General features: G+C 47.1%; 1 protein-coding gene across 1 annotated transcript in view; it reads right to left on the bottom strand.

Annotated features, from left to right (window-relative positions):
* Positions 1–5,947: 5,947 nt before the first annotated feature.
* Positions 5,948–14,437, bottom strand: part of STXBP2 (syntaxin binding protein 2) — a 35,160-nt gene continuing 26,670 nt past the window's right edge. The window contains exons 9-19 of the mRNA XM_063292541.1: positions 12,244–12,374; positions 12,014–12,121; positions 11,624–11,681; positions 10,827–10,892; positions 10,204–10,284; positions 9,898–10,036; positions 8,100–8,206; positions 7,610–7,705; positions 6,957–7,042; positions 6,394–6,551; positions 5,948–6,306 (exon numbers count right to left, since the gene is read on the bottom strand). Coding sequence (XP_063148611.1) covers positions 6,227–6,306; positions 6,394–6,551; positions 6,957–7,042; positions 7,610–7,705; positions 8,100–8,206; positions 9,898–10,036; positions 10,204–10,284; positions 10,827–10,892; positions 11,624–11,681; positions 12,014–12,121; positions 12,244–12,374 — 1,110 coding nt within the window. The 3' untranslated portion in view covers positions 5,948–6,226. The remainder of the gene's footprint in view (positions 6,307–6,393; positions 6,552–6,956; positions 7,043–7,609; positions 7,706–8,099; positions 8,207–9,897; positions 10,037–10,203; positions 10,285–10,826; positions 10,893–11,623; positions 11,682–12,013; positions 12,122–12,243; positions 12,375–14,437) is intronic.

The raw sequence follows: 14,437 nt of genomic DNA, 5'->3' as shown, positions 1-14,437 counted from the left end.
GCGTATTTGGTTGGCAGTCCCTCTGGCAGTGCCGTCTCTCTGTGCTCTGCAGTCGTCGTTGCCCCCCCCATGGCCGCTCGGGGGACCCTGTTCCCTGAAGGTGCTTGATAACGCCCGTCAGCAAACTTAATCTCTCTGGTTTTCCAGTTGATGACTGGGTTTTGCTGCACGAGCCATGGGATCCCCAGTATGAGTAGGGGTTGCCCCACCGGTGCCACGATGAAAGCCAATTTTTCCTCGTGGCTGCCGAGCCTTAGCGCGGTTTCTCCGGTGTATTGGGTGACCGGGCCCCCTCCCGCTGCGGATCCATCGAGCTGCGTGAACACCAATTGGTGCTGAAGTGGATAGCAGCAGAGGTTAAGCGCGGCTACCAGGTCTGGGTGCATTAGGCTTTTGGAGCAGCCCGAGTCAATTAGTGCCCAGACCTTTTCAGTCTTATCCCCATGGGTGAGGGTGACACGGACGTAGAGGGTGGGGCATTCCTCACTCACCCCTTTGTTGTTGAGCCTGTCACTGTCTTCCACCTGTCCTTCGGCGCCCCTTAGGCCAGGTGGTTGTCGTTTCCCGTCGGCTCGTCGGGATTGCTTCCCTCCTCCTCTGAGCTGTAGGGGAAGTGTCTGCGTCGGTACTCCCCCTTCGCTGCTGGTCGCTTTCTTGGCGCTGGGGTTGGTGTGGTTTGTGCCCTCCTCGTGCTCTCTCTGGGTGTCGATTTGGGGCATGCTGCTGCCTTATGGTCTTCCTTGCCGCACGTGAAGCACTGCCCTTTGGTGAAGCGCCGGTCCTGTCCCTCCTTCCATGGTTGGGGTCTCACCTTCCCCTGCCTTGCAGCTGTGCGTGGGGGTCTCGCTGCCTCCGTCTGCTGCGTTTCCCTCTTGGCGTGGAGGAACGTGTCGTGGGCGTCCTCTGCTTCCCCCGCCAGCCGGATCCATTCCGTCAGGGAGTTGGGATTGTCGCGGCAGAGTGCCCACCGGAGAACGTTTAACTTGAGCCCTTGTTTGAATTTCTCAGAGTCGATTGAGACCAGGTGTCCACTTTTCCGGCTAGGGCTTGAAACTCCATGGCATACTCTGCCACAGAGCGCTGGCTTTGTCTGAGTGTTTTCAGTGCCCTTTTCGCTTTTTCTTGCTCCAGGGGGTCCCTGAAGTGCAGCTCCAGCGCCTGCAGGAATTCTGTGCTGTCCTGCAGCGCCCGGGCGCCTGATTGGCACAGCTGGATGTACCAATCGGCGGCCCGACCTTTTAGCTTTATGGCCAGGGCATTCACTTTGCCCCTTTCAGTTCTGAAACAGGGACCCCATTCCTCGAGGTAGTACCTCGCGTTCGTCAGGAAAAAGGAGAGTTTAGAGGGGTCCCCGTCAAACTTTATGCCAAAGTCCTGGGCAGCTGTTCTGGTTTGGCTCCTGGTGCCCTCTGGGGCGTGCAGCGGGCTCCACGGGGGCTGATGCGGGTTGGATTGTCTCCCGTCCTCTTGCGGTGTTTGTCTCTCTCTCTGGGTCTCCTCGCAAGTCCGTCGACCCGTCGCCCGGGGGGGGCGCGACGTTCTCCCTCGGGTGGGCTCCTGGAGCCAGGCTCTGCTGTCGCCGCCGCCGTATGCCGGGTCATCCCTCCGCCTCTCGTCCGGGTGCGCCTCCAGTCGTCGGGTGGGTTCCTGGGACCGGGCTCTGCCGCCGCCGCCGAGGTCATCCCGCCGCCTCTCGTCCGGGCGCGCCTCCGATCGGTGGGTGGGCTCCTGGGGTCGGGCTCCGCCGTAGTCGCCACCGTCCACTGGGTATCCGCTCCGTCTCTCGTCCCGGTGCGCCTCCGGTCGTCGGGTGGGCTCCTTGGGCCGGGCTCTGCTGTCACCACCACCGCGCTCGCCCCGCCGCCTCTCATCCGGGGGTGCCTCCACGCTGCCGCCGCGGGGTCTCTGCGCTGCCGTCAGCTGTTGTAGCATCAGCCGTATCGCCTGCACCCCTTCCTCCAGCGCGTTGAGCCTTGCCGCCGTCTGCGGACTCCCGCTGGGGTGCTCGCCATTCTGCTCGCCCTCGCCGTTGGCCGTTGTGGAGGACGGACCTTCCCTTGGACCCTCCGTGGTGCCAGGCGCTCCCTCACCTCCGTGTGCCCTGGGTGGCGGTTCGTCTCGCGCTTCCTCCGGGGTTGCCTGCGAGCCTGGAGAGGGTCCCCTCATCTCGCCCCCGGTGGCCCGCGGGCTCTGGGGCGCCGGGGTGGTTCCCTCCCCCTCCGCTTCCCCCGAGCTGGATCCCATACTTACCGGGGCGTTACACCGCCCGGACCTCAGCCACATCCCGCCCGGGGGGAGCGGGGCTTCGTCGCCGGGTGCTGAAGGGTTGCGCTGCCTCGCTCCGTGGGTTTCCATACCTAGCTGGGTCCCTCACAAGCTTGTCGGATAGGTGCTAGGTAAAAATTTTTTTGGCGTTCCTGTTTTTATGTCAGGGTCAGACTCGCTTCGCAATAAGACACAGACTCACTTAATGGGTATTAAGGATTTCTGGTTTATTGGAATGATGGCTGACAGAACGAAAAACGGGAACGGGGGTTGTGGTGTGGAGGTGCCCCTTTTATACCCTCTCGTAGGGCCCCGGGCTCCTCCACCCTTCATTGTCCCAATCCCTCTTGATGGGATCCTTGATGGCTGCATGGGCGTTTTCCCGGTGTCTTCCTTTGTCCCCTCGAATCGGGAGTGTCCTCCAGGGCACCAGGTGCGGCTTATCTCTGCTCGTCCGATGTCCTCCTTTTCAGCTGTCTATGGGTCCATGGGTGTGGGTGCTTTGGGTGCTTGTTTTAATCTCTGGTTTAATTATCTTCTTCCTCTATTCCTTAATGATCATGATCTACGTTGTGAGGCTCTTTTGTGCCTTGCAACGAGGTCATGACAAGGTGTATGTAATTTGTGGCTTATACAGGCAATCATGGCAAAATCTACAAAGGATGCTTTAAGTGCATAAACTAAAATCTTTATAGTTGCTAAGACTTAACCCTGCTCGCTGGGAAACCACCACCACCCCTAACATCTTCAGCCATTTGGGCTTTTCAGTCACTTTCTTTTACAGAGCCAGAAGGAGAACTGGGAAGCATGTCTGGCTCCTGCTCTGGAAGCTTGTGGCAGAGTAGGCACAGAAGTAGTCATCCTAAAACCATCTTACACAACAGCTCTTTCCTTGCCCCTCTCCTAGGCTGAAATGCATCTAGGTAGGGACTATCAAAGCAGCATTAGCACCAATTCGTCCCTGTCTCACACACATCCCCTCCTCCGACCCACTATCCAGCTCAACACAGCTGCTTTACAGCAATTATCCAAATGGATATTAATTATAGTTAATTCCCAAGCAGGAGTCAGGACTTAAAGCTTTACACAGGCAGATTGGGCGGGGGCGTCCAAAAAAGATCTGCAGCAGGACGTAATATAAAAATGCCATTATTAGGTTATGAGATCTCAACCCCTTTCATCGTACAAGAGGTTGCCAGGTGGAAGTACGTAATAGTTGATGCACTTCTGAATCTAAAAATGGAAGCCTAGCCCCAACAAAAAAGCAGAATCCAACTGGCATGAATGGAAATTGATTCACACTTAAGTCAAATAGCTTCTAACAGTCAATGCACAAGCCACATTATAGCCGATCCTGGGTCACTAATGTTGCCATGTAATGATGGACACATTTGCAATATCTAGTATTCATGCATGTATGTATTAAAGATGACAATACATATATCTGAAACAGTTCAACACTCTGTTGCAAACATTTATCACTATGTTATATTGGTGTAAATGTATCAAAGTAGAAAAATGTGCCGTCATCTTAAATACATGTGTGTGTTATGCACTGTGTTCCTCATGCTTTAGGTAGTGCAGTACCTACGTGCAACAGATGGGTATACTCCATAAATTATGAAACCATTCTAAAAACCTCTGCTTGTAGTTGCATAGAGTTTCTTATAGGGTCTTTCTACTTGCATTACTCAGAGATACATCACAGAATGTCAAGAAGAATGTCAAGTAGTTATAATCACCCTGTTGTAGATGTAACTGAGGAGCTGGAGCATTAACTGATAAGGTTTATCCTTCCTCTGTTATGATTGCACTTTGGACTTCTTAACAGGGATTCTTAATGAGTCTACTGCTATGAGTTTAAGACCCTTATGTTCTTCGCTATTACCCTACTTGGAATTTAACAAGGTATCAAGAAATACAGATTTGGGAGAGGGGTGCACAGGGGTTGGCTAAAGGAATCATTACACATTGGAAAGAAAAATCTACAACTAATTTGAAGTGGCAGATTGTGGATATGTGCTGGTAACCATCTGAATTATCTTTTTTCAACCAAGGGGAAAGGAAGACTTTAGAGCAATACAAAGTGTTTGCAATTACTGTTTATAACATATTTCCAGGCTTTTAGTTCTTCTTCTTCTCTTTTTTTATTACCGTGCTTGTCAATTATGAGGTTGTGTTGATCCTTTAATGCTGTTGTATGTACTTGTACTTTTTCTTTTGTTGATTACTTTAGCAATAAAAATTAAAAAGGATCTCTCTACCTGCAACTATCACAGGATGTAAAGCTACCCCACATTTAGCACTAAATCAAAAGGCATATCTGCTTTCCTCTCATGGTACAGCAAAACTTTCCTTTTCTACTTTTATTTATTTTGTTTCCACAACACCCAATAGCTACATGTTGTCTGGGTAGTTCACTGAGTACAGCTTAAACTTGTACAACATCAGATAAGGCAGCATAACATACCCCCATTGAACCTTAAGAAACAAATACAGAAGAAAGCCAGAATAAAACCTGTTAAGGAAAGAGCTAAACAGTTCAAATACAGCTGTTTAAAAATGAAGATGAAGTCTTGTTTATTTTCCCAGGCAACTTAGTCTGGCTCCAAGACGATTGTTTATGCCAGGCAAGCATCTCTGCAAAGAGTACCATCACAGCCTCTGTCTCACCTTATCGAGAAGGGACGTCTGGGTTGGACCATCTGAAGATATCCTTATTATCTTTAACGCTATTTAAATAGATGCATAAATAATCTTTATAAATGTATTAATATATACTAAACTTAAGATGTTGTAACATCTTTTAATATTAAATAGGTTTAATACCTGAAGATATTATCTAAAGCTAACCTGGGCAGCATGTATGAAAGGAGGCAACTCTGGTTGAGTATTTAATTTCAGCATTTTAAACTAGGGTCAGAAATACAAGCAAAGCCATTTGTGGAGTGTAAAGCAGCAGCATATGTATGTCTGCATCACTGTGAATAGTCTTGCTGCCACCTTTTTGACCAGCTGCTGTTTCCATGCTGTTATCAGGAAGCCCCTTGTAATGTGTCGTGGAATGTGGCCAGAATAAAGACACCCATAAAGAGTATGGGTTCCACCTGACACAGTAACTTTCCAAGATGAAGGCTGCCATACCTGATACCCTGTGTGTGAAACAGAAACTTTCTTCTTGCCCAACTATCACAGCTTGAATCTCCTCTACAGAAGAGATGATACCGACAATCTTGAGTTTCATATTTATTTTAAAGATTCTGGGATTCCTTAGCTGAGCTGTGCAATCCTTATAATGCAGAGAGCACATGATCTCTTCAGCAAAAGCATCTTTCCCGCTTTTTTAAAGCAGCAACTAGCCATCCTTTTAAGCCAACTGTTAAAACAATAGCCAAGCTTATAAACCTGGGAATCCAGAGGTGACGGTTTGTTCCCCAACATTTCCATAAAGGAAGAACAAATAATCACTTTTGTTGGTCAATTTCCTTCACTGGGGAAAAAAAGAAAAAGGAAAAGCAAAGCAGGGGCTTTGATGAAGCCCATCAAAGTTGTGTGTGTCAAGCAAAGAGCTGATTTCCTGACAAGGCCTCATATAATGGAACAAACAACCGTGCTGAGGGAGAGCAGGAGATACATGTTCATGAACTACACAGCCCCTGCTTCTCCCCCTTATTTGGGGGGAGGAGGGGGGAGGAAAAGAAAGGGTGTCCAGAAACCACATCACAAGAGATGAAGGATTCAGACAGATTCCTTATCTTCAGTCTAGGCCTTGGGCCAAGTCCCTTCCAGTGTCAATTCAGTCATGATAGCTGGCTAAAGACTGAGTCAAGATGGGGCCAGTCTCAGGAGGACAGAAACAAAGACATTGGTGAGGAAGATGCCATCTGGCTGAGGAAAAAGCTTTCCTCCAGGTAGCTAATGGAATTGCTGCCAGCAAGTCTCTTAGCGGCTAGGAGGAGTCTTAGGTCTTCAGGGGTGTCTGCTCAGTCAGGTTGCGCACATCTTCCAGGAACTGCTTGGGAGTCAGGATGTGGGATGAGCCTGTGTGGGAGAGAAGGATGACTAGAGGAGCTCATCACAGACAACGCACATGTGAGCAAGCAGGCTATCCACTGGCTGTGCACTTACCAATCAGCACTTCCCACTTCCCATCAGTAGCCTCCGTGACTTCATAGGCACAGCGCATCTCTGACATGGTAACTCCTCCCAGCACATACAGGATAAGACGGGGTCCTGTCCTGTACTCAGTTGCTGTCTTGGTCTTGTGCCAATGTCCAAAGCGGGCACTGTCAGATAAAAATTGATGTGGGCAGGGGAGCCATCAGGAAAAAGACTGTCAGACAAGCAATCAGAAAAATAGTCTTTTCTTGCATGCTAGACAGCTCCCTAGGAACATGCAACACCAAAACTATCCCAAGAGATGAAGGCTTCCACCCTCCCAAATGCACACAGAAAGAATCAGCTCTACCATATACTCCCCAGCAGTTCAAGGACAGGTGATGATGTTGCACCTACAATTCTTTGAAACAGGAACATACACAAGAGTGCTCTTCAACAAAGCTTAAGTGGAAAAGTAAGCATCTTTACGCAAGAGATGAGTAAATTTTCTCCTGATCATTTAAATTAATATCTGGCCTATGTGTTAAAAATGGTGCTGCTTTATGCTTTCTTCTATTTGGAGCGTCACTTACCTCACAGCAGTTTGTGAGCAGGGGCCAGGGGCAGGGCAAGACACATAGGGCCAGACCTTCTTATCCAGCTTGTCCTCAATGGCATCCTGATGAGCAAAAGTAAAAAATGGGCTCCCCTTTCTTCTGGTTCTGATAGAGCCTGGGGTTGTGCATAAGGCTAAAAAAGTGCTCTTCAGAAGAGAGGCTCTGCAATGCAAGGTAGCAAGGGTGATGCAGCTCTCTCTGAATCATTAAAGCAGCTGTATCTGTTTCCAGGCTCGTGTGGCTGATCCTGGCTGCTCAGTATGAATGTGCCAGCACAGCCACTTTTGCCTGCCTTTTTCCCAATGGGCTTCTGTTCCCAGAACTTTCATCCTGACCACAACTACTGTCCAAGCAGCAAGTCATAGTCCTGCAGCTTGACTGCACAATAGATCTGGACTACAGAATAACATGGTAATAAGGACTTCATGATTTATATTTTGTTGATTTTCTACAGCAAAAGCTTAATTTTTCTTCTTGTGCAATCCAGCTCCCAGAACTACTCAGGCTGGATGGGTGAGTTGGACCCTCGACTGGATTTGCTTTGCGATCGAAGCTGAATCCATCTTCAAGAGGGCAGTATCACAGCCAACACTCAAGGCAGCCAGCTCCCACTCCCTCCTTCTGCATACCTCCATGACATCCTTAAGAACAGGAATCCACCGGGAGAGTTGGTAGGTAGGCTCTAGCCGCACTTTCCTCACAGGCTTCAGGTTTCCACCAGTTTCCTGCAAGCAGAAAAGCCAATTAAAAAATAAAAGAGCAGGAGCCAGGCCTGTGGAAAGAAAGGCAGAAGGGGATGGAGAAGGTGGCCTAGGAAAGTCCAATGTTTAGAAGAAGATGGAGTGGCTTACCTAATTGGCTCCAGCAGGACTGGCCAAGGGACAGGCAAGAGGGGAAAAGAGCAGAGAGAAGAATGAGCAGAGAGAAAAACACAACACTGGCAGACCAAATAAGAGGGATGCTTAATTTCACCAATAGGATATCCAGAAGTTACCCTTGTCCAAGAAGTGCCAGGGCCCTCACTCAGACTGTACTAGGGAATGGTAACTATGCACAAACAGCACAGGCACAAGCTACCTGCCCAGCAAACGTCACTTGGCAGGTGCATATGTGAGATACCTCTGGCATGATGGTGGCCCCCAGGCAGTGCATATTGTAGAGGATGTCCCTCTCCTGCTGGATGTTGGCATGCTGGATGAGCTTGGTGAGGTTCTCCTCATTAATGCCTAGGCAAAAGGAATACAGCTCAGACAGAGTCCTCCAGGGTTTTATAACCCGGCCTCTGGTCACTGGAGCACTTGCTCTAATCCACTAAACCAGGTGTGTCCAACCCGCTGCCCTGAACAGCTAGTAATGTGGCCCCAAAAAAGCACATGAAGAGTAAAATTAGAATTAAAATTTCTGACTAGCACCTTGAGAACTCACTGAGAATTGCAACCGCTTTCATCAAACCAGACACTGATGCATTAGTTTCACAAAAACAAGGTCAAAAATACCACTAGTTTTATGTTGCCCTCTTTTTTTCAAATTTTATAATAAAAATATAAAAAAACAAATGAAGTTTTATTAATTATATACATTAGCTATATTATATATTTTATGTGGGGCCCAAGACAATTCCTCTTCACTCAGTGTGGCCCAGGGAAGCCAAAAGGTTGGACACCCACGCACTAAACAATCCATCCACACTTAATAGCTGCCATACCTATTGAGGGGAGAGACAGAATCAGAGATTCTAGTACATCATGCAAACAACTAAAACTTAGTTGAATAAACCATCCAATTATCCTGGAGAGAGTTAGATTTAGTACGAAGCAGACATGCTTTTGTTTGGAGCTAAACTAACCAACCAACTTGCCCACGATCTGTGAGTTATTCCTCACATGAGGATTAATTTTCCCTCCAGATGCCTGTGAATGAGATGTTATTATTGTTGGTCACACAGTCAGCCAGATGTTTAGACTGGATTTGGCATTTTTATCCATCTATTGAGTCCTTCCCAAGGACCTGGGCTAGGCAGATGTAGTTGTTCGATGGTGGTGGTGGTATTTTATCCCACCTTTGTGTATATAATTCAAGGTGGTGAGAGCCAGTTTGGTATAGTGGTTAAGGCACCAGGCTAGAAATTGGGAGGCTGTGAGTTCTAGGCCCACCTTAGACATGAAGCCAGCTGGGTGACCTTGGGCCAGTCACTCTATCTCAGCCCTAGGAAGCAGGCAATGGCAAACCACTTCTGAAAAATCTTGCCAAGAAAAGTGCAGGGACTAGTTCAAGCAGCCACCAAGAGTCAAAAACTGACTTGAAGGCATGCGCAAGGCAGCAAACATATCTAATTCTCCTGCCTTCTATTTTTCCCACAAGAACCACCCTTTGAGGTGGGTTGGGCTGAGAGAGAGTGACTGGCCCAAGGTCACCCTGATGGTTTTCATGCTTAAGGGACGCCTAGAACTCAGTGGTTTCCTGGTTTCTAGGTCAGCACCTTCTCTAGGCACTTTGTTTCTGTTGCCATTTCAGTTTTCACTACACAGGATAGGAAGTGGATGAGCACTAACCATGAGTGGGCTGGCCCTGACTGTGCTACTGTGGATTTTTATGCTTTTTAAAAACAGTTGTTCTGTGGAAACAAAAATTAAAAACAGAAGCAAGAATTTTCTAGTCTTCTCTGTGGTGGCTTACAGGACCTGAAAAAGCTGGGACAGCTGGGACAACTACCTGAGACTTCCCAGTTTTGGTGCTGCCAGTGGTGGAGGGGATTTAACTCATTATGGGAGAGGGATGTCTCACCCAGCATTGCTGAGTGAACATGGCATCGAGGTGTAGGCAAGAAATGGCCTGAAATCTCTCCTCCTTTTTGTCCTTGCAGTGGAGCTTTTCCCTAGCCTGGGTAGCTGAGACAGAAGGTGACCAGCAATAGTACCATTCTGGAGGAGAATGCAAAGCAGGATGATGCGAATCTTATCAAATGCCTCCACGCTTGTATCGAGGACAATTGGCACGATACTCTTCATCGGGTTCTTGACTTTCTCCCCTTCAACATCTGCGCCTGTGGCCAGGTCCTGTGGGGAAGGGGAAGAGATGCCCATCAGAAATGGTCCTCTGTTTCACCGGGAGAAGAGGAGGAGACACCCAAGAGTAGGTTGTACTTCACTGTGAATACACAGAGTTGGGCTGTCATGGCTGTTCTCTTTTGCTCTCACCTCCCCTGAATTCTTAACATGCCCACCTGCTCCACGCTGCACAGCTTCTCTATGGTGCCCTTAAAGGTATTCATACAGTCCTCGGCCAGGTGCAGATGTGTGGAATACTGCAGGAGGAAAGAGGATGGTAAGTAATGGGCTTTTTGCCAGGGTTACGGTTTTTTCCTCCCACCCCTTCAAAGAACAAGCAGCTGCCTCTGGGTACGAGCATGTGAATACTGCATCGCATCAGCTGAAATCAAAGAGCCAGGAGGTGGGATGAGGCAAAATTTCTTACTGATGGGGAAAATATAGACCTCCATCTCTATAAATGGGGAAAAAAGTTTTCTTTTTTTCCTGATTTTGGATTTGCTGCATGAATCAGGAATATATTAGTTCAGCAGCTGAACAAAGATGAACAAAATCTGGATCTGATTTTGGATTGGTGCAAAGAGCCTATGTGGACATACCTCCAGTTGCTTTCTTTCAGCCATTTAGTGTCAGATAAAAAACACTTTAGAACAGGAAACAATCTGCACTGTCAGTATATTCTAATTTATGCTAATTGATGGTGGCTGATTACAGGATTGTCTTATTTTAAATCACTTATAACTAAGTGCAGCACACAAATAATTAAATACAAGCATGTCAGACACTTCGCATCGTTTACCTTGTGAAGTTCTTTCTGGTATTGGGGCATCTTCTTCAGGATCTGAGAGAGGTCTTTAATGTTAGCCTAGAAAGAAAAACATTGCCCAAAACAAACTCAGCATAAAGGCTAATCCAAGTATTAGTAAAATTTCAGATAAGCAACTCTCCCCTCATCTTACAACAGCTCCCTAATATTCCCAGCTAGCCTGGATGTAGCCCCAAGATATTTGAAGGGCATCAGGTTGGTGAAAGCTGTCTTACAAGATCTACAGGGTGATGGTTCCTCTATCTTTTAAGTCTGCCTAAGCAAGCTCCAAATTTCTGGAGCAGCCACTCAAGATGCTTGAAGGAACTGAATGTTGAAACTTCAAAGGGTGGACATACTAGCCAGTAACATTTGTCCAGCATTTCCAGCTGTATGCTAGTTTTGTGGAAGTGTCGGCCCTTGTCCCTATCCTGCCCCTTATTCTCCCAAATGACTCCAATGTCACTTTTGCTGCCCTGCCTGAGGATTCCTCATCCTGGTGTAACCAATGACCCTCTTATTTGCACACCAACTGTACCTCTTGACTAGCCATTCTTGTGCACTGTGCCCATAATAGTGTGTTTAAAAAGTCGAGTCCAGAACAAAACAAGACTGAGTTAAATAAGGTTGATCTGCCTCCCTGAAAAGCCAAACAGCAGTCTTTTACTGTCACATAGCTTGAGCCAAAGAGTCCTAACCTGTAAGATGTAGAATGGGTCCTAGTCTCAGAAATGAATGCATGTCTCTCACCAAGACAAATCAGAGATAAGATGAGGGTCAGGCCATCTTACCTTATCTGTAGTGAGCCTTTTGCTCTCACAGAAGGTACGCAGGAGCTCAGTCACTTTCCTGTGGAAGGAGGTCACATTCAGGGCCAAACACACTCACCCCAAAGATGCAACTCTCCACCTCTCCCACAGCAACAGACCCTGTGCAGCCTATAAAGTCGAGGGCTCTCTGCACCAGAAATAGTAATAATTCTGGAGCAAAGGGTAATGGTGGAAGCAACATCCCTTCCCTCCCACTCTTTATGCACTACAGCTATGGACACCAGTGGCAATCCAGATCAACTTAGGAAGAAGGGCTGCAGCATGGCAATAGTTGTCATTCTGGCTGATTCGCAGACCCATCAGGCAACCAGGCAGTTGCATGTATGGCTGCATAGATGGGGAGGTTCTCACTTGGATACATCTGCGATGTGCATATGGCGTAACTGCACCCAGAGGTCATCGTCCTCATCCAAGAGTACTACCTTTTCCTTGGAGTCACTGATGCCTGTGGATTCATACCTGAAGGAGTTGAGGGAAGGCAACAGAGTAATATTTTGTAAGAAATGTACGCTCTCTAAGTGGGAAGGCACAGAATTCTTCTACCCTCTTACTCATTCTTTCTCCCCCACAATAGCTCTCACCGATAAGTGTCATTCTCAATATTGAGCAAGTCGTAGGCCATGGCTTGGAAGGTAAGCTCATGCAGAAGTGGTGACACCATATCATAGCTGCGGTCGACTATCAGAAGCTGTGATCGAGATTTGTCAGGGCCCTGAAAACAGCAAAAGAGGGAAGACAAAAAGTGATTTTTGTCCATGTGTAATGCTGCATCTTTCCCTGCTAAGCAGTCCCTAGGCATCGTCTGAATGCCATCCATAGAACACACTCTGCTCTCTTATGAAACTCTCATGAACCATGGCATGATTGATTTAATCTGTAATCCCATCTGGAAGTAAATTCTACTGAGCTCAGTGGGACTGAGCACATGAAGACAGCCACAGAGCTGCACTACTATTGTCATTATTTAATGCCAGCCCTGCTATAGGCACTAAGGAAAAGTGGAACAGCTGAATATTGCAGGCCCTACCTCCCCTCCAAATATTGTTGGCTGTGTGCAGCCTCTGTAGTCACCTTTGTCAGGGAGCCTGGTCAAAAATATATTACTCAAACGATCCAAACCCCCTTCCAAGTGAAGTAAACAATCCCATAAACTCAATGGATTTACACTCATGGTGCTCTGCAAACAACAAAAGAAAAGCGACAAGCTAGAGGCTGCTAATTCTCTGTAGTGGGAATTCTGCTCTAGAGCCATTTGAAACAAGTCCTTTTGATTCTGCTTGGACATCCCACCATCCCCACTACATCTTTAGCAGACCTAGTGGTAACCTGAAATATGACAAGCGTTTGGTGGTGATGACTGGGGAAGGGTGGCAGGAGTATCCAGTTTTATCTAAAATGCCACCAGCTGTTTAACATCCAGTTTATGAAATCTTCCATACTACAAAGGCAGCAGCAGGGGGCAGCTTATGTTGCATAATCATTGTTACCAAGCCATAGCATGCCCAAAGCTATTCAGAACAAGTGCAGCCCTGTTGGGTCACTCTGCTGCTGGAATACAATGCAGTGTATCCTTTAGCCTGCAGGTGGCATGCAAATTCACAACAGTGGCCTATGGACATTAGTGTTCCCTTCAGTGAATCCAGGAACAGTGCAGAGACAGAAGGTAGTCAGAGCAGCCTTCCCCAAACAAACATCCTTTGGATATGTTGGAACCGCACTGTCTCAGAAATCTCAATCATACACCTACTGACAGGGGAACGTTGACAGAGATACTCAGGTACTTTTGATGCAGATAGGTAAATAACATCCTGTTTCTTGCCTTCAGGAGTTTAATGGGTACTCAACAACTCATAAAAATTCATGCATGGGCTGCAGAAAATGTTATGTCCTGTAAGCAAGCGTCTCAAAATTGCTTGTTATAGGTAGATCAATCAAAACACTGCCCCTCTCTTAAAGGAAAAGGCAGTGCTTCTTCCCAATCAAAAGCAACACACTCATAGGTTTCTAGACAGAGCTTCTGTTATGCAGTCTCCCTGCCATGTATACAGAATTCTGCAGCTGTTGGGTTTTCAAACAATGTCTTGTGTTTGCTTTTCACTGTTTCATCTTTTTTTTTTTTTGTTTGCCACAAATCTTGATTAAGTGCAGAGATGGAGTATCTGCATCGGGCCCTTTGGTTGGTAGCACTAAGAGCCCTCCTCCACCTCCAAGTCCAGCCCACTTTGATGCAGCATCACTGTTTATTAGCAGATGCTTAAAAGCAAATCACAACCAGTGGAAAGTCTTACTGTAACAACTGTTTCAGGGCAGAGATATTGGTTCAAGTAATGTCATGGGAAGATGCTGACCAGCCAGAGATGAGCCACAAGTTCCTTATCCTCTTGCTCCACCCAATTTGGAAATTCCCTTAACTATGACCTCCCTCCCTGTTAACATTCTTTATCATATTTTCCTTTTAAGGGGATCCCACCCCCATCAGCAAAGTCAGCCCTGGCCTTTTCTTTATGAGGGACTGACATACCACTATGACAAACTACTGGTATTGCAGAATTGTTATAAACTTGCGTGAAATCAATAGGAGAGTTTTTTTCTTGAAGAAGTCTTAGGTAGAATATCTTGGTCTTCTAATCATAATAGATTGTGTACTATCAAGTAGTTGTGGACTCTTAATGACCACATAGATAGATTTTCTCCATGACAATCTGTATCTAACCTCATCTTTCAGGTCTTCCAATGGCATACCCATCATCATTGTAACTGAGTCCATCCATCTTG

Source organism: Candoia aspera, chromosome 2 (genome assembly GCF_035149785.1).
Source record: "Candoia aspera isolate rCanAsp1 chromosome 2, rCanAsp1.hap2, whole genome shotgun sequence".
NCBI classification, from domain to species: domain Eukaryota; kingdom Metazoa; phylum Chordata; class Lepidosauria; order Squamata; family Boidae; genus Candoia; species Candoia aspera.
The sequence above is the reverse complement of the archived record's forward strand: the minus strand, read 5'-3'. Positions and strand labels throughout refer to the sequence as shown.